The following is a 19,294-nucleotide window of genomic DNA, read 5'->3' as shown; positions in this document are numbered from 1 at the left end:
ATGACAAACTAACCTCCGTTGCTTTCTGTCCTCTGTTCTTTGTGGACAGAGACTGAGCAGCCTCCTCTCTCTACAGATGTGGACATGCGTTACTATAGCACCCTACTCGACCTGGTTCCCCCTGAAGCCTGCTCTGTCTCTCTAATCATGCACTGTTTGCTGGAACAGGTCTGTGTGCACATTGGTAGTGTGTGGTCAGAGCATGACATCAGCAGTTTATGTGAAATATACTGTAGTGTTTTTGTGATTGTGTGTTAGGTGGTGATTTCAACAGAGCAATCAGAGTCCACTCTGTCCCATGTGGCTGAGGAGTCCAAAGCTCCCAGTGGTCCAGGGTTAGACTATGAGCTGCTGAGCTTGATGCTCCAAAGCTTCCTGCCTCTGGTATACACAAAAGAGGAGAAAAGCCACATGTTGAATGGCTTGCTGACTACAGCACAGAATGAGGAAGACAAGAAGGTATATTGGCCATACACCAACACACACATACATCTGAGTAATTTATCATGCAGCACGTGCTGTGTGTATCTTTGTTAACAGGACTGAAAGACACAACTTTGATTCAAGTGTTGTTCTCATTTTTTTCTCTCAAACATATTTAAAATATTTTTATGGCACAAAAATATCCAAGAGCAGCATTGGTGGTTCAGTGGTAGAATTCTCGCCTGCCACGCGGGAGGCCCGGGTTCGATTCCCGGCCAATGCAGCACACTCTTTTAAGCAGGAAGGGCTGAGGCAAGCGGCTTACATTTCAGTGGGCAGGGCTACATGCTTGGAGCACAAGAGCCAATCCCCACCAGCTCTTCTGTCACATTGAGAGTGCTGTAGCTGCAACACACAGAGAGTAGGGTGGGCTTGGACCGTGACGTAGCGGGGGAGGGTGCACTACAGACTTCCTGAGTGGAGGGAAAGCTTGTGAGAGCTTATCGGTTGCCACTTGCTTTTGTTGTTCTTCTGTTTCATCATACACTCGTAGGAATACTCTCCACCATAAAGAGCATGATCTTTTATCATGAGACGTTGTATATTTTAGTGATAAAGTTCCTTATTAACATTAAGAGCTCATTTTGTGCTTTTTGCATTTTAATATGAGAGGTCCCAGTATGATTTATAGTCCAGCACAGATGCATCTATATGAACAGAGAGGACAGAGGAGAACATAGAAAAAGAGGTAAAGAGATATGCACAGGGCTTGGACACTCGCATGCTTACACAAAGAGAGGGTTAGAGAGATGCAGTGCAAATGATCAGTGGTGTCAAAAGGTCCAGTAATAGAAGCACAGAATTGGAGTCTGAATCCATACCAAGTAGAAAAGCATTCACCACTTTGGCAAGCGCAGTTGCAGTGGAGTGACAGGCCCTGATAGAAGATTGAAAAGGTTGAAAAAGATTACCGTTAACACAACTCTAATACTCTAATACTTTTAAAAAAGAATGGAAGGTAAGAGACTTGTTGATAATTATTTAGAGACCCTGGATCAAGGTGTGGTTTCTTAAGTAGAGGTTTAACCACAGCAATCTTAAGTAGGGCTGGGCGATAAATCGATTTTATCGATTAATTCGAATTTGCAGTTTAGGCCGATTTGTTTTAATGAAAATCGAGTTTCTATTTAAAATCCGCCACCGCCGCTCCACGCTGGGCTCTGGTAGTTCAGTGCGCTCACCCCTCTCCCCCGCACGCTTGATACACAAACAACATGGCAGCAAGCGGGGAAGAACTCCTTCTCAAGAAAGGGAACGAGTTCTTAAGCGCTTTTGTGTGCTCACCTGTGTCTGTGTCTGTGCTCACCTGTGTCTGTGTCTGTGCTCACCTGTGTGTGTGTGTGCCGAACTCTGCCGTGCGCGACACAGAGAGCAGAGGAGGATTTTAGATGTGCACCGTGTAGGGACATAGCTAGCAGACCCCCAAACCGTAGTAAAGGGACCTCCGAAGACCATTAGCTCCTTTAGCTTGTGTTAGCTCGTTGTGGCAACAACACATAAACAACGGGACTTCGTCTGCGTTAAAGAACGGNAGACGTGCACCGTGTAGGGACATAAATGACATGCCGTTGTGTAAATAAGATAAATAAGTGTTAACAACGCCAAGCTGGCAGACCCCCGAACCGTAGGAAAGGGACCTACGAAGACCATTAGCTCCTTTAGCTTGTGTTAGCTCGTTGTGGCAACAACACATAAACAACGGGACTTCGTCTGCGTTAAAGAACGGGACTTTATTTTCAGCACTGCAGGGATGATGCACAGCCTCTCTCATCAGTGTCTGACTTTTACATAGAGGGAAATAACTCAAAAACAGCATGCAGAACTGCGCAGGCTTCTTCACTGGGGCTGCTCGATGTAAACAATATAGCACATGCCTCACTTTCTTCCTGGGGCGCATCCGTCTGACGTCACACACCACACCCGGCGCACTAACGTCTCATACCTCCAACATCAACTACACACATACACAACTCAACACACACACACAAGCCACACACATCAGGCTCAGCCTGTAACATAAGGCTATTTAGTTTGTTTAATAAAAGGACAAGGTATAGACCTGTTCTATAGGAAAGGTAACCTTAAATGACTTCTGTTGTGATCCAATATAATGGTAGGGGAAACACTGCCGTATGATAAGAAAGGGGTCCGGTGGAAAGCGATCACAGATGCAGTCGCAATGTATATTGCTAGAGATATGGTGCCCATATATAGGCTACCGTGGAAAAGCTGGGGTTTATTCACATGCTGAAAGCTTTGGACCCCAGGTATGTGCTAACAGGCCGCAAATATATATTTTTTTAACTAGGAGGGGAAAAAAATCGATATAAATCGTGAATCGGATTTTTTGTGAAAAAATCGGAGATTTTTTTTTTAGGCCATATCGCCCAGCCCTAATCTTAAGGTTTGTGGATTAATTATAATCAGCATTGTATGTCCCAGAAATGACAGAAGTTTAGCTTGTAAGGGGTCGAGTAGGCAGGTGGTAGGTTTAGTAGCTAAAACCAGCTTAGAGGATTTTTCAAGAGAGATACTCTCAACATTTGAAAGAATTTACAGACTACATTCAACATATGAATATTGCACAATTTATATTATGGAAGTAGCTGGATATGAGAAACTAATTTTGTATCTAATCTCGTCTATTTTTCTACAGAAACAGTCTCCAAAATCACAAGTTGCGTGTAGATATTTTATTATTAAAAATGATCGGACACCACAAATGTTACAGGAGAAACAGTCAGAGCAGAAAAGGGATAGTATCAAGTCAAGGATATGTAATATATATAATACGGTTATCAATGCAGTCAGTGGGTTCATGCACAATGAGTGAAACCAAAAGTATAAAGAAGTGCCAGAAAGGTTTTACTTAGATGACTGAAGGCCTGACTCAGGTTAGGATAAAAATCTCATCAGAATATTTAACTTAAGATCAAATTTTAGGATCTGGTTTAGTCTCGAGCATTCAGTGAAAGGCCAGTCGGCATGACTGACAGTAGATGACGCATTAATTGAAACAAGATACCTTCTATTGTTAGTACAATATTATGGTGGGCTGCACATGCAACAGTGTTGGGCCATAATGATTAGCAGGTCCACATGGAATCTGTGGCTGCAGATTTGTGACAACACCTCTGCAGATTTTCCACAAATTAAAAGAAAAAAAAAAAAGTTACCATAAATTAATATTGTCACATCACAAGATAAAAAATTGTGTTGAATTCTTCAGATTTTCATTCTGGATCACTGCTGAAAACTGTACAAATTACCATGGGTCTGGTGATTACCTTAGAAATGTTGTTTTCTAATGTACATACAGAGACATTATAAATAAATGAAATAAAATAAAAATATTTTTTCCAACTAATTTGGTTTGTAGAGTTAATGTGATTTCTACCACATAAGCTACAAAAAATGTAGAGCATGGCTGGGCCACAAATATGTATGTCCAGCAGATGGTGCTATACTCACAGTAAAGTAGCTAACATACTAACAATGAGTGCAAACTGTACAGTGAAGTGCTACAAAATATTAAAAATGAAATTACAACAGATGCTGGAAAAGGAACCATGAGCTTACAGGAAACACTGGTTCTCATATGAATCCTTTAAAAATACATATATATATATATATATATATATATATATATATATTATATATATATTAAACATTTACAGAACTGAAACCCTCTGACTGAGTCAACAGGGGTCAAAGGGACAAGTTACATTCTGTAGTATATATATATATTTCTTTCTCTGGTCTCCAAACCCAGGTATAAAGGTGAAGTGTGTATGTGTGTGCACCCCATGACTTCAGAGTGTTCGGACTCACTCTGCAGAAAATTATGTCATTCACTACTTTGTCTCTTTTATTCTCTTGTTTATGTTTCATGTTTTAGAGGCTATTCGAGGAGTTTGGAGCAGAGGAGGAAGAGAGGAAGAAGTCTGAGCACCCTCTGGTTATCAGACACCATGATGAGAGGGCCCTGCGCTTGAGGGATATCAGTGCAAGTACACTTTATAATGCTTACAGTTACAGTTTTGTTGTCCATGTGGAGTTTGGCATTTAGGTTTAAAATAGACTAAAGTTCATGTAATCTTGACTCCATTCTGACCTTATTCTTAGAAATGTGTTTATATACTTTGTGTTTGTGTGCGCATGTGTCCCTCTTAGGTGGTTCAGGGTTTTGATCCAGCAGAGGTGGAGGTGTCCATGATGAAGCGGTCTCCAGTGTGGGAGCTGATCCAATCTGTGACTCAGCAGAGAGACAACAACTCCTGCTGGATGGCAATCAAACAGCAGCTACAACACTACTACACAGATGGTCAGAAGCCAGCTACATATCTTAGCTCAGTATATCCATGGCTATTGTTAATTAACTTGTAGCTGTATCAGAGTTTTTGGCAACTTGTTGTTACGTTTTGTTAACTTTTTTGATCCAAATAGGGAATTACTTACAGTCAGAGGTTGGTTTGTTAGCTTCAAAATGATATTATGTTGTTACTATATCCCACAGATGTTGTGTCGTGGCTGGAGGTGGAGCGTTTGATTCATCAGAGTGTGTTTGAGAGTATGCCACTGACCAGGCTGGACCAAAAGGATGTACTACTGACTGCTCCTGGTGCACTAGAAACACTGGAACAAGCACAGCCACAGACACCCACAATAATCCCCTGGGATGACCCGCTATCATACGCTAAACAGCAGCTTGATAACCTACAGACTAAAGGTCTGTTACTACTTTGGCTGATGTATATTATAAGTTACAACTTACTTAAGGAACTTTATTGCTTCTCATAACTGTATGTAAGACACTGTTCTCAATTCTAGTGTCATTTCTCATGATTTATTTCAACTGTAGGCCCAACATTTCTCACTGAAGATCCTGATAACACAAAGGTATTGTTGCTGTGTACATACTACTTTAGATACTCAAAATTTGCATGCTATAATAATAAAAAAAGAATGTGTATTTGTTCTGATATTCCTCCCAGTGATGTTGTGTGTCGATTTTTTTCTCCAGCAGATCAGTGAGAGAGTTTGTAGCCAGCTGGACTTGGCTGACATTCAGAGACGCAGGCTGAGATCTCTGTTTGACTGGCACTATACTGAACACCACAGCGCCTCTATCTTCCCACAGGTTTCTCATCTCGTCTTTCAAGCTTAAAACACAATGACAATCTTATTTCAGTTAAAAGCATGAATTGTTGAATTGATTCCTCTCACATATTTCATTTGGACACATAGAAATGACATTTTCTTCATGCGTAGGTGCTCCAGTTAGCCTCAGAAGAATACCGCTGCTTGGACACCTTCAGAGGAAGTCTTAACAACATCCTGTATATTTTTTGTCACAATCCAATGAGCCCTGATCGTCGGTGCAAGGAGTTCTGGGATATAGCACTTCACACTGATGTCAAGTTTAGGTCAGAATGCAAATTTGAATAGTAATATGCCTTTTCCTATGTGAGAAAGAAACAGAGCAAGCTTCCCATAAACCACATCATTAAAATTGAACAAAATGAACATTCTCAGTGGCAGCTAACTAGAGTAGCTACCTGTCCCTGTCTCTTTTTATCAGTCAGTGGCATCTATAACCTGACTAGCAAGATAGTGTATATGTGGAGTGTTACATAGACTTTAGATGTTATTGTTTCTGCCTGATAGGAAATACCTGGAACATGTGGCAGATAGCATTTCGGATTGGACAAAAGAAGAGGAATTAAAGAGAGAGGAAATGCAGCTCAGAAATCTCAGTCCTGCTGAGTCTCCAAGTGGTACGACTGCATGTCAGCATCAAACTCTAGCAATGGAAGTCTGTTTAACCACCATATAAATACCATGTTTGTTTTGTTCCTGGACTAGATGAAAAGGCTACAGATTCTGCAGAGGAGGAAGAGGTCATTCTGGAGCCACTCATCAGAAAAGGCTCCCTTAAAGTCAGTACCAACTAACACATGAACATTCACTTTCACAATTCTGGGACTGGTTACACAAAGCACCTTAGGTTAAGATTTTCCTTAAAGTCTGAGTTAAGTCAAACCACTAAATGTTTCCATCCGTTACCTACAATTTAACTGCTTATCTTTAGAAGGTCACAAGGGTTTCAAACTGAGCCCAGCTGACATTGGGCGAGAGGCAGGGTACACCCAGCAATGGTACAGCAATAACTGCAGTGTATATTAATGTGTATATGATGTTACAGGCCTGGAAGTTGGAGCAGGAGCAGCTAAAGGAGGAGGAGATGGCCAAGAAATCAAAGAAGGAGAATGCACCAAAAGTCAAGCAGCAAAAGGAGGAGGCGGACAACAGGAAAAGTAGAACTCTGTCTAGTAGCAAGAAGAGCAGAGCACAGACAGCAGGCAGCTCAGCCAAGACTCCCACAGAGTCTATTACTACCATAGTGCCCCCTGTGGAGGAAGACAAAGAACTGCATCCAACAGCAGAGCCTTTTAATGTGAGGGTACACACACAAAACCATTAATACACTGAGTACATTAATATCTTCACATCCAATCAAAGAGGGATACTGAAAAATAACCATAGCTAGTAAAACTTTGTGTATCTGTGTGTGTTTGATGTGTAGGGTTTCACAGGCTACAGCATGGATGGAAAGTTGATCCATGTGTCAGGTAGTCGCCAATACCTTTTCCCCTCAGATGGAGGACATATCACTGTGGAGAATATCAGCTATATTGAAGGTAATGAAACAAAGTTGAGGTTAAAGAAAATGCTTCAAACCTGCTTGTGCTTCTAAAGCCCAGCATGTATTTGTTGTGCTGCATAATTGGGAAAAAGTCAGTCATTTTAAGTGTAAGTCATAAGTCCATGAAAAGCAAAGTGCAAATAAGCTATTCCTGAGAGACACAGGTTCTTTGGGTGATTTTCCACAGCACCCATGTATTTTGTACTATTACCACTGCAGGGTGCAGCCTAATGAAACTGGCTGTGAAGAAGGATGGACATCATTTCTACACACACATCAACCACGTTGTTGATTGGGCAAAACCTCTCCCTCTGGCCCAAGACAAAGAAACAAATGGCAGAAAAGAAGATTTTAAAGGTAAAGATGTTGACCATACTACAGATGAAGCAGTGTTCAAAGGGCCTGCTTTGTAATTTTAGGATTCTTTATATCTGTAATGTAATTGATTATTATTAGTATGTTTCTGTGTGTGTGTGTGTGTGTGTCCTTTTCAGTGTCAGAGCCTGTGGAGATGAACAGAGTGAAGCAGGGCTCCCTCACAGCAGTCTTAGACAGTGGAATTCACCTCTCACACAGTTTCTATGGTCCCACGGGAGAACACAGAGGTGTTATACTGAAAACACACAAGATTTTTAGCCTTTGAGAAGTTTTAATTTGTATTTAAATATTTCAATCTTTACTTCAATTTGAAAACAGTTTGAATATGCTTATAGACTAGTCCATAATCTCAGTGCTCTGAATATTGTTATTAATATGTCTGGAGTAAACAGGGTTATAATGTCTTCACAGTGCAGGCAGTATTAACTGATTTCCTGTTTGCTGATACTCTAGTGAGTCCCCAGGAAACAGAGACATCCACCTTTGTCCCCATTCCTCTCTTCTCCGACACCCACCAGTCCAAGGGGACAGACCTGGATTCAGTTGCCTCCAAGACAAACAGCCCAGCCAGCAACACCAGGCCTCCAGAGTCCCAGGTTCCACATACAAATGCACATGCATAAATTTAAAAAAAATTGTTAAATTGCTCTCAAACCTCAATATGAATGTAGTTTTGAGCTTTATATATATATATTGGGATGTTAATATTATTGCTATTGGTGTATTGCTCTTGCCATATGTAGCCTACATGGTCATTTTTCTGTGTATAATTGTGTTTAGGTGTGTGGGGGCCAGCCAGCATTGCCATCAAGTCTATTCAACAGTCTGAACCTGTCAGTTCCTAATGGCCTGCTGCTGCAATTCCTGCGAGAGGATACACAAGGTCAGTGATGCACTTTTTTTCTGCCATGTATGTGTACACACTCATATACAGGTGTGTGTATCCTCACAAGTGTAGCATTATGAAACTGCATATGTTATTATGAAGTGACTCATTTGTACATCTCTCACACTCATATGATCCTGCTCACACACTAAGGCAAAAGAGGATCTTGCCGCTTTGTTAGTATTATATTGTATGTAAGTATTGTCAAATTTTTAATTCATAATTTGTGTGTGTTTGTGTGTCCAGGAGTGTCCTCGGAGCAGCAGGGTATGTTGGTGAAACAGAGCTTTCCCCTTCATGGTAGAGGAGTTGTAGGGCAGCTTCAGGACCCTTCCCTCTCTAAAGAACTGTCCCGCATAGTGACCAACCAGGGAGCTGTGATCCGGTACATGAGAGACGGGTCCACACAGGTAAACATACTGAACACACATGTTCATATATAGAGGCATGCATACAAATGTATGGCATCTTATGCAAAAATGGGAACTAACTTTTATGACACACAAGCACACAAATCATTTGTGTACTGCAGGTTCTGTTTGCAGATGGCTCAGTCAGTTTCAGCCAGGATTCTGGTCCAGTGTGGGTTCCTGATGCTGAGGTTGAGGAGGAAAACACCACTCAAGAAACTGAGGACAACAAGAAAGGTCAGAGTGCAGGGTCTTTGAATATCAAAACACCTAATGAACCTAATGGGCACCCTGCTGTGAGAACTGTTAACCTCTTCTACTCCAACCCTCCTTACAATACATCCACTGTGTCTTTTTTAGTCGGGGACAAGGGATCTTTGGGGGGGATAGCAGGTCAACAGTATATGGCCCCTTCCTCACTGCACAAAAAACACACCAACACCCGCAAACATCTGGCTTTTGAATGTCAAGGCCCAGGCACCCCAAGCCAAAAGTAGACTGCCAGTCAAAGTTGAGCTGTTTGTGAGCGCCTGATGCTTTTTTGGTTGATACCATTTTTTACACAGTTTTGGTGCAATATTTATTAATTTTTGACCACTCAGGAATTGAAAAAAAAAAGGGTCAAAAATACCACATTAGGAAACCAAGACCTTAAGGGACACCATAGAAAACACTGTGCTGTGATTTGGTAACAAAAACTTTTTTACATTGGGAGATTTATGTAAGAATTGCATTTTTCGCTGATTGATGTCGAGCACTTCTGTTCTGGAAACTATGGAAAAATACTCCAGGTCTCTAGTTTGTGGTTAAGTTTCATGAGGCTATGATTACCTCAGAGGTCACAATAAGTCATTTTATACAGTGAGATTAAGTAAAAAAAAAAAAAATTGGTCTTACTACAATGAAAAGGCAACTCGGGGGACCAGCTTCACCACGCCTTAATACAGTTGGACTCTTTAAAGTCACAAGAGTCGCTGCTTTCCAGTAATACCTATTTTATGCAATTTCAAGACTGTTTAGGGACCTCGGTATGCAGAAATATTCAAATACAATAGGCACAAATAACACATATATACTGCATGCAAGGCTAAATGGTTTTTACCCAGAAACCTGAGACAAGCATAACGTGGGCATGTCAAGGGGAGGCTCGTGTGTACCCATGGAGTCCATTTTAATTTAGATATCTTGGTCCCTTGTGCCAGTTTTTCCCTCACCAAAATTTAGCCAAACGATGTTGTGTTTTTTGATCCTCTCTCCAACAAGCTAGCATGACACAGGGTTACCAGTGGATTTGTTAGGGCTTCTAGTTTCATATAACACCAGTATCATCACTGCAGCATCACTCTAGCAGGCGTCTCTGCAAAGTGGAAGAGGTTGAGTATCACTTTCAGTGACTCACAGTGTCAAACTGTATATTTTTCTTTGTCTATACAGAGCAGAGCTCAGAGAAGGATGCTGATGCTCAGAGAGGCTGCTGGTTAACTACGACTCCATCTGGAACTCGCATCCACACTGTGGGGACCACACACAAACACATACCCACCACGCCTCTTCTTGCCTTCAAGGCGACAGACCCCATCACCCATGAGGTAGGGGGGCAGGATTACACGCGACACAATAGTGTTCTTCAGTTGTTATAAAGGTTTCACAGTTATTTTGAAAATCATATTTTGATGTTTATATTTCAATATTCTGTCATTGTCTGAGCATCTTAAAGTTTGTGATGGAGTCTCAAAAATTAGAGAGTTGGTCCCATCCTGAAAATGCTTGCTATTGCTGTCAGTAACCTCTCTAGCTTTGTATGTGTCGTTGTGTCAGGTGATGCTGAGCCGGGAGGATCTAGTGGTGTCTGTCCAGCACCGAGACAGATCCCTGAGTGTAGAACATGCAGATGGAACCAGGATCACCAGTCTCTACCAAGACAGACCACCAAGCACACCGCAAAACATACTGCTGCAGAAAGGTAACCAGCATACAGTGCATACACACTGGAAAATACTTGGCTCACATGCATACACAGCAACTAGACAGATCTATTCTGACACTTAATGTTTAGTTTACGTTGATTATTCTATCTGAACTGAGTCCTTGTGTCTGTAAACTTTCCAGGGGAGCAACCTGAAAGTGTGACCCTATCAACTTCTGAATGTGCATGCAGCTGCACTGAGTGTGTGTGTGTCACACGCTGTGCCGACAGCATTAATGAGGGCATGCACATGCAGGATACTTCTGACAATCAAGAGGAGATTAGCAGGGACAGTGCGGGGAAAGCAAGTAGTGAAAGGGAAAGTAGTGTGTATAAGAATGGTGAGGAGAGCGTATCTGCAGAAGATGCTGGGGCTGAGGATAGTAAGAGGAGCGCATATGAGAGCGATAAGGGGAGTGTGTCTACCAAGGAGCAGGTGGTGTTGGTGGAGAAGGAAGGCTGTGCCACAGTGGTGATGTACCCAGAGCGACACATGGCTCACATCATTTTAGCAGACGGAACTGTCATCACTGGCAACAACCAAGGAGCCTATCAGGTGCGAGTTTACATTGTTTTAAGATATAATGCGTAGGGCTTTATTTGATTACAGCATCTTTAGTCTGCTGGCATACATTTTTGTTTAGAGATGAGAAAATCCTGATGGAAAAACATGCTCGCTAACACAGTGTAAGTCTTGATGTGACCAGCAGATGGCACTAAAGTTAGACTCTTGTGCACAGAATAACATTAATACACACTTAAACGTTTCGTTATGTGTGTTTGTTTGTGTGTGTATGCTTGTGCACCCAAGGTGTTTCCATCCAGTGTGGGCCTCCTGCAGATCCAAAGTGATGGGAAGTGCGTGTACTCGTCCGACCCACTTGTAACGCCAAGTCCAAAGGGCAGCACTCCCACAAACCAACCAGGAAGCTACACCATGAGTCACACAGACAAAGTGGCCTGTGATGTTACAGACTCCGATGGGAACCACTTCCAGGTTAGGATGATACAAGAAGATGGGTTAGTACCATCGTGCAAATGTTTGTGGCGAGCCCGCACAAGCAGACGGTGAGAATTTCTAACTAAGAGATGGTCCTTTATAGTCTCAAAGAACCATCCCTTTCAAGACTGTACAGGAATGACCAAAGCAAAGACTAAACCTACACTGACATAACATACTCTTTTGTATTATAGCACAGTAATACCTTGTGTGTATGTGTTACAGGTGATGGAAGATGGACAGTTGTCAGTGTTGAACTGTAGCCCCTCTCCAAGCACACTTAAACATGATGAGGAAGAGGCAGAGGAGGAGGAGGAGGAGGACAAAGAAACGGCCAGGATTAATGCAAAACACAGAGAACATTGTCCCAGGTGGGCCTGTTCCTATGAGCACTGCACTGTATATTTGTGTGGTTATGTGGCTATATTTAGAAAATAAAGTTTGTTCAGCAATGTGACAATATTTAAACATTAACACTGCACTGCTGTTGTTGATGGCGACGTCACAGAAACTCTGTAAACATCATATTGTGTTCCAGGCTGTTTCTGGTGCATGAGGATGGCTCGGGAACTGAACTACTGAGTTCTCAAACTGTAGAGGAACTGCTCTACCAGGCGTACTCTGACCCTACCATAGCATTGCTGAAGGAACCACTGCCAGACACACAAGGTGTTGAATATCTTCAAAATCAAGAAACGTAATACTTGTAAAATAGATTTTTAGGGGCTGATTCAGTTGCAACTGTATCATAATTTAATCTAGTCCCATAATATTTTTCTATTATGTGTAGTTAATTAACATACTCTTAGATTGAGTGCACTTGTCTTATTCTGTTACCCATCAAAAGAGGAACAAAGGCATCTAAATCTCCAGATAATATCACGTTTTTGTGTGTTTGTGACTGTTTCAGATGAGTTTGGCATTACCATCCTAAAGCCCACCCACCAAAATGTGTGGTCCCAGTGGTTGCTAGGTAAACAGAACCCTGACATCACCCCTCCCAACCTCAGAAACCGTAGCTGGCATGACTTCCCCAGAACAGAGGTACAGTTGTGAACATGTACACACGGTCAAACAACAAACTCAGGAGCTTAACCTAAGCCCCCCCCCCACCTTTCTCTCTACTCCAGAAGAAGAGCCCAGGTCCTGCATTTGGTACTGACATGGGACGAGGTTTGACTTTGAGAAATCGGTCTGGTGGTTCTGCAGCACAGCGTCAACTTGTCAGGAGCTGCCCTAAAGCTCTGGAGATGAGGCAGCTGTACCAGCACCGACCTTTCACCACACCACTCAAAAATACCTTAGATACACGACTGAAGGTAAATGTCTGCGGTCGTGTGGCTAACTGTGTTGTTCATCTTTATTCAGCTCTGTTTTTACAGACTTAGGCAGACTTATAAAAACATGTCTCTAAACCAGCACCACACCAATCTGATACAAGTGCAGTGTAACTAGGAAATTGGCACAGTGAAGCCAGGCATTGAAACAGCTTGCTGTGCTACTGAGGTTTTGAAGGTTTGATACGGTGTTGAGTATTCTGCTTCGAGCCTAACATCACATTTTGCAGGGTCCTGACAAATGTTGGAATGTTGCTTTGACTGCAGGAATACATTGAGAGTTTGATGGAGAGGGAGCAGCGATCAGAGGAGATCAAAGTGAAAGACCCCCGCACTGAGGAAGAGCGTCATAGTGCTAGTGATCTGCTCAATCTGGTCTTGGTTGGTACACACACACACACACACACACACACACACACACACACACACACACACACGGCATAATGCACATTAAGAATACTTCCACTTCTCTTTACTTAGACTGATAAGAGTGTAACAGATAAGATGATATCATGAGGCTCTTTCCCCACTGCATACTGAAACAGAGAATTCTGCAAATGATGAATACAATAATGTTATACAATATTAATGTAAATATTCATTATGTGTGTTATAGTCTTTTGCAGAAGAAGATGGTGCAAGTCACACCTTTGACGAGAGAACTTCAAGTAGGTGACCATTTTTGCAGTTTTGTAGGCTGTGTTTGAACAATATATTTTGTTACGACGAGTGCACTGTTCCATTTGCAGTTAAGTGTTTTATGTTTGATTTTAACTAACCAAGCATCCCTTTTTAATTTTAATTATTTTTAATTCATTAAATTAAAATGTAATCAAAATGTGTGTGAATGTTTCCAGTCACTTTTTGTTGAAAAAGGGGCTTGTAATAATGAACGGAACTGAGAAAAATCAAGACGTGATGGTGCATTGGAGGGCTGGACGAGGCTGTTTTCAGAGGACCAAAATATTGCTTGAATAACTATGTATCACATATTAAAAAAACAAATGCAATGAATTGTTTTATTTCTGCTCAGTTGAAGTGAAGATAACAGTGGAAGTTTCAAGGTTAAAGAAATACTTCACCACCCAGATGACCATTTGTAGATCAATTACTCATCTCAGGTTATGTTGAACTTATTTTTCTCACTTACCTCCGCGTTAAACAACAGTAAGACTATCAAAACATCTGTGTACAGACGCTCACAGAACTCGTGCAGTATAATCCAAGACCCATTTATTCAGTCGTATGTTCAGCACCTCCCAAACAGACTGCCTTTACAGCGGGAAACTGAACTAAAGCGAATTTTAATCTAGGCTCTTTTTAATGCCAGACTCCATTGACAAATCAAGTAATTCTACCTCTATGAACATGGGAGCTGCTGGTCTACCACTGCCTCAATCTGTAGTTTCTTTGTGTGATTGTGTTAGTTTGCTGAATCCGAACTAACCCTTTAAAACACCAAAGTCAAACAAACGAAGTGATTGAGGCACTGGTAGATCAGTAGCTCTTGTGTTCAGCAAGGTAAAATTACAGTTTCTTTCAATGGAGTCTGGCTTTGAAGAGAGCATGATAGATTTCCCTTTAAACTCAGTTTCCTGTCGAAAAGGGCTGTCTGTGTGGGAAGTACTGAGCATATAACTGAATAAATTAGGCTCAGGTTATACTGCATGTGTTGTGTGAGAGTTTGTTAACGGATGTTCTGATAAAGTTTTGCTGTTGTCCGGCGCGGACCCCTATTATTTCAATTCATCAAGAATTTCCCCAGTTTCCGGATACTTCTTTTACCTTGGAGGCATGCAAGAACAACAAAGTATTCTTTTTTTTTTTTTTTTTTATATCTTTTTATTGATTTTCTTGAGCAACAATACAAATACAGATCAGTAATACACATCTCTGCAAGAGACAACCAGTGTGACCTAAGCGTCGAAGAAACAAGAGTAACATGGCAATTGGAACTTCATAACAAAGTATTCTTAATGAATTAAACATAACACGGGTGAGTAACTGATACAAATGGTAATTTGGTGGGGTGTAGCACTCTAAGTACAGTAGTACATGTAATTTAATTTTAGTTTGGTGTTTAGGGCTCAGAACACATTGGCATATGTACACTTTTTCTAATTCCTTCTGTGTGTATCCACAGCAGACATAGCCAATTTGTACAGCCAAGAAGTCGGGGACTCAATTGAGCACTCGGATGATTCAGAAGACACAGTGACAGTAGCTAGTAACAGGTTGGAGAGATTAAAATGGCATGCATGAATGGATAATTTAACACTCTGTTAAGTGCCATATATTTAAATGCATTGCATTAATGTCGTCTTAAACCCATTCTGCTATCCAGTTTTACTCACGGAGAGGACTCAAAATGGACTGAAAGGCTTGCACTGCACAGGTAAATAAAGGTTTCTTTATGATTGTTAGTGAAGAACTAAGCACCACCTTGACATGAATTAGCTTCATCAAGTTAAGTTTTTCTGTGCCAACATTCACTGATACATTTGCCAAATTGGTGTGTATGTTGTGGAAGTGGCTTTTAGCTCGTCAGTTTCTGTATGGCTGCTGTAGTGATTCTCCTTTGAACGCAATTATTTGGAGCCAAACTACACAATCTACTGCAGTACAACTAGAGGACGAGTGTAGGATAAATAGAAGACGTTAAATGGGACATGATGGTACTACAGTGGCTACAAGTACATTGTGTTTGCACTAGTAACCACCATCTCGTCAGTAATTTTCTCTGTGTGCATGTGTGTGTCAGACAGGAGATGTATGAGGAGCAGGCTTACAGAGAGGCTCTGAGGAAGAAGAACATTGTTCCTTTTTTCCACCCAGAAAATACTCCACTGTACCAGGTACTGTATGCGTTCACTTCAATATACTATACATATGTTTGAATATTTTTTTTCAGTTCCTGAATTAGCATTATTGTGAAACAACCTCAAGTCTAAACATAAATTGATTCGCCTTTTCGGACTTTTTATAGAGAAATTCGCATTGTGCAGCAAGAGACACAGCACTGTTGCTTGTTTTCCAGAATCTACAACAGCCCCAAACACCAGACATGAGGAGTCTATCCTTGGAACTCCCTCCGATCCCAAAGTCAGACAGTGCTGAGGACTTCATGAAAGATGCTCCACAAGAGAACAGTGAGTTATTATGCTGTCAGTATTTACAAGGAACTATGATGACACTAATTTTAAGGAGTGTCCTATTGGGAATCAATACAGAGAAACTAAGGGTAAACTATTTTTTTATTTTATTTGAAGCAACTGTAGAAGTGCATAAAAGCTGTTAACTGTTGATTCAATAACATGCATACTTTATAATATATCATGTTTGTAGTTGTAACTGCAGCTCCACGACCCTTAAACCCAACACCCTCTCAGTCTGCAAGGTAATGCATTTGATTTTGCTCTTAATTTGTTGTGATTCACAAAACATCTGTTAACGTAAAATGCTTGTCTTAAGATTTGCTGTTGTGACACATTTTAACCTCTCCTTGTGTTTTACTCTTAGTCATGCAGGAGGAAGTGACAGGATGCTTGAAAAAAGACCCACCAACCCCACGCCTCAGACTGCTGGTTTGTTCTCCACCTTCCTCTGATGTTTTAAATTAAAATGAAATCCCCAATCAGTGACTTCATCAGCAACGTGTCAAATGCCAGTGCAGAGCAGAATGAACACAAATCGCTATTTTCAGATTAGCAAGAAGCTCAGGAACAGCATAATCAATCAGGAACTACACTGAATACTGCAGGGACATTTTGAGAGCAGAGTCTGAATTCTATTTAAAGCACCATCAGGCAAGAAAGTAGATTAAACTGTCCCATTTCCTGGTGGTGTGGTGAAAGACTCACAATATTAGCAAAATCTATTTTTCGTGTCTGTTGTAGGGTGTTGGTCGTGATCCACAAGAATGTATAGGATTCACAGTCATTGATTTGCAGATCATTTCCAGGATGGTTGTTATGCAGACTGAGGGGATTGAGCACTATAAATGCTGTGAGGGATGGATGACTGTGTGTGTGTGTGTGTATGTATGCCAGGTGAAAGCAGTCTGAGGGGTTCATCTGGGCGGTGTAAGTCAGTCCAGGTAGATGTGACTGGAAAGCTCAGGAGGACTAAAGTCAGACTACCAACCTGTATCCTCAGCTCTAAACCCCGCAGCATTCCAAATCAACAGGTACCCAACCACTGTCATGACAAAATGTATTCTGCAGTACATATTTTTAACATTTAAAATGTCTTTAATATTTTTGCAATAAAAGACTTAAGACCAATCAATAGTGTGGTTACCATAGAGATATATTCATCTCCAAACAGCCACTTTTAATTCACTCCCAGGTTTGACATGTAATATATGATTATTAAATGTATCCTAAAGTGACATCTAGAGGTGGTGATATGCCACTGTAGAACATGTTGGAATAATACAGACACATCACTGTGTCTACTGTGCAGCCCACAATCAGTGATGTGACCTATTTTTCCTTGTATATCCTGTACCCGTGCAATTTTTGAAAAAATATGGGTTCCTTTTCCACATGCGCACCTGTCTTCACACATGCTTCTTCCTCTATCACTGTGTTACACACACACTGTTCACATAAGCATTCACGTCTGTGAATGCTGTGTCTGCGTCCCCTGTTGCAGTTCCTGTCAGTGGAAGAGCCTGTGAGGAGGAAGTGTCGAACTGTCTCTCTGACCGATCCGAATGTCATAGCGAGGGGATTCCAGCTGCTTCCGCCCAGTGTTGACTTTGGCACACTGCAGGAGGGTACCTCCTCGGCCATTACTGTTGTGATGAAGAATGTGGGTGTTGACACCTGCAGGTAAAACACCAGGTTATAGATAGATGGGAAGTGTGGATAAGTAGATGCAAATATAGGCTTTGATTTCAAGAAATGATGAAAAGAATTAGTAGTTTAGTTGCAGCCTCACAACTTCAAATGTCCTTCAGTATGTCGGACAGAAGTGAGTGCTGTGAATAGGTGCAGGCGATTTGTGGGTCACCCTCGACTCCCAAGGGAAAACTTTGACCTTCTATTTGTGGTTTGTTTCAATCTATCTCTCTGCAAGGTTCCATGTGAAACAGCCTCCTCCTGCGACAGGCCTGCGGGTCATCTACAATCCTGGGCCTGTAAGTTCCCAGCAGGATTTAATGATTATGTTAATGTTTGAATTAGCCTGTTTCTATGAGTTAACATCTATTTCATCCATACATGTTTAGCGTTGTTTCTAAAGATAAATATTTAACTCAGGAAAGCTATCATCTCCCTCTTAGCTGTTGAGAACTACACATGCAGTGTACTGTGTGTCTGTCCAGGTGGCTGCAGGTTTGCATGTTAACCTGCAGGTTCAGCTGTTTGCCATGTGTGCAGTCCAAGCAGGAGAAGCAGAGCCAAAGAGGTACATCTCCCTGGATATCATCATCCACACTGAGACAGACATCCTCTACCTGCCTGTCACTGCTAATATCCTTTATACACCTCAAGAAATGTTCATAGCTTTAGTTTATAGAAGTGGAAAGAGGAAACACACAGTGATGTTGGTCCTTATATCATTTCACCCATCCTTCCTGAGAGGTTATACGACATGTGGCTCAAGGACCACAACAAGAAAGGCTCCAGGGTCCGTCACCTGTCCATGCAGCCCCACAGACGATCTGGTACATACCTGACCAGTCCTGCAGCAAACACTGGTCAGTATCCTGTACTAGTGAGACGTGGATAGGAAGCATGTCACAATCTCTGATACAGTTTTTGTTTGTAAATTTCAGGACACCTTCTGTGAGGAATACACATCACCAATCTCTTCAGATTTCACATCATTAAAGTCTTCATCTCATTATCATCTTCCTACCACATTCCTCTATTTTATTCCACAAAAGTTAAATATTGTAATGCATTTTTACATTTTCTCTGACACAATAAAATCACTGAAATAGTTGTAGCAAGTGAATTTCAGGCTTTCTGTATTGTATATGTGTATGTGTCCTTACATCAAACTAGACATCATGTGATGTGGCAGCCGTGCCATGCGTGCCTCTTTGCGCCTGTCTATCTCCACAGGGGAAACTCGCCCGTGTGCGTGCGTGCGTGCTCAGGTGTATAGATGGGGGGTGG

The 19,294-nt window shown here is 41.5% G+C and overlaps 1 protein-coding gene and 1 non-coding gene across 7 annotated transcripts in view; both read left to right on the top strand.

Moving 5' to 3' along the window:
* Positions 1–19,119, top strand: part of spag17 (sperm associated antigen 17) — a 30,991-nt gene extending 11,872 nt beyond the window's left edge. For 3 of the 6 annotated variants that reach the window (XM_050067609.1, XM_050067610.1, XM_050067605.1), the window contains 40 exons: positions 50–168; positions 259–459; positions 4,382–4,489; positions 4,657–4,807; positions 5,000–5,212; positions 5,345–5,382; positions 5,507–5,623; positions 5,755–5,909; positions 6,151–6,260; positions 6,349–6,422; positions 6,689–6,940; positions 7,070–7,184; positions 7,409–7,546; positions 7,684–7,794; positions 8,021–8,163; positions 8,348–8,450; positions 8,700–8,863; positions 8,986–9,100; positions 10,298–10,452; positions 10,682–10,826; positions 10,973–11,385; positions 11,641–11,826; positions 12,055–12,200; positions 12,368–12,498; positions 12,740–12,873; positions 12,960–13,148; positions 13,434–13,547; positions 13,783–13,834; positions 15,310–15,400; positions 15,511–15,561; positions 15,928–16,021; positions 16,204–16,315; positions 16,512–16,563; positions 16,686–16,750; positions 17,216–17,352; positions 17,823–18,001; positions 18,249–18,309; positions 18,496–18,643; positions 18,739–18,870; positions 18,949–19,119. In XM_050067609.1, coding sequence (XP_049923566.1) covers positions 50–168; positions 259–459; positions 4,382–4,489; positions 4,657–4,807; positions 5,000–5,212; positions 5,345–5,382; positions 5,507–5,623; positions 5,755–5,909; positions 6,151–6,260; positions 6,349–6,422; positions 6,689–6,940; positions 7,070–7,184; positions 7,409–7,546; positions 7,684–7,794; positions 8,021–8,163; positions 8,348–8,450; positions 8,700–8,863; positions 8,986–9,100; positions 10,298–10,452; positions 10,682–10,826; positions 10,973–11,385; positions 11,641–11,826; positions 12,055–12,200; positions 12,368–12,498; positions 12,740–12,873; positions 12,960–13,148; positions 13,434–13,547; positions 13,783–13,834; positions 15,310–15,400; positions 15,511–15,561; positions 15,928–16,021; positions 16,204–16,315; positions 16,512–16,563; positions 16,686–16,750; positions 17,216–17,352; positions 17,823–18,001; positions 18,249–18,309; positions 18,496–18,643; positions 18,739–18,870; positions 18,949–18,962 — 5,228 coding nt within the window. In that variant the 3' untranslated portion in view covers positions 18,963–19,119. The remainder of the gene's footprint in view (positions 1–49; positions 169–258; positions 460–4,381; positions 4,490–4,656; positions 4,808–4,999; positions 5,213–5,344; positions 5,383–5,506; positions 5,624–5,754; positions 5,910–6,150; positions 6,261–6,348; positions 6,423–6,688; positions 6,941–7,069; positions 7,185–7,408; positions 7,547–7,683; positions 7,795–8,020; positions 8,164–8,347; positions 8,451–8,699; positions 8,864–8,985; positions 9,101–10,297; positions 10,453–10,681; positions 10,827–10,972; positions 11,386–11,640; positions 11,827–12,054; positions 12,201–12,367; positions 12,499–12,739; positions 12,874–12,959; positions 13,149–13,433; positions 13,548–13,782; positions 13,835–15,309; positions 15,401–15,510; positions 15,562–15,927; positions 16,022–16,203; positions 16,316–16,511; positions 16,564–16,685; positions 16,751–17,215; positions 17,353–17,822; positions 18,002–18,248; positions 18,310–18,495; positions 18,644–18,738; positions 18,871–18,948) is intronic. The other 3 variants (XM_050067606.1, XM_050067607.1, XM_050067608.1) reach the window with 3 other exon arrangements.
* On the top strand, positions 636–706 carry trnag-gcc (transfer RNA glycine (anticodon GCC)). Its single transcript has one exon. It is a non-coding gene; the product is annotated as a tRNA-Gly (tRNA).
* Positions 19,120–19,294: the final 175 nt, after the last annotated feature.

This window comes from Epinephelus moara, chromosome 17, assembly GCF_006386435.1.
Source record: "Epinephelus moara isolate mb chromosome 17, YSFRI_EMoa_1.0, whole genome shotgun sequence".
NCBI classification, from domain to species: domain Eukaryota; kingdom Metazoa; phylum Chordata; class Actinopteri; order Perciformes; family Serranidae; genus Epinephelus; species Epinephelus moara.
The sequence above is the reverse complement of the archived record's forward strand: the minus strand, read 5'-3'. Positions and strand labels throughout refer to the sequence as shown.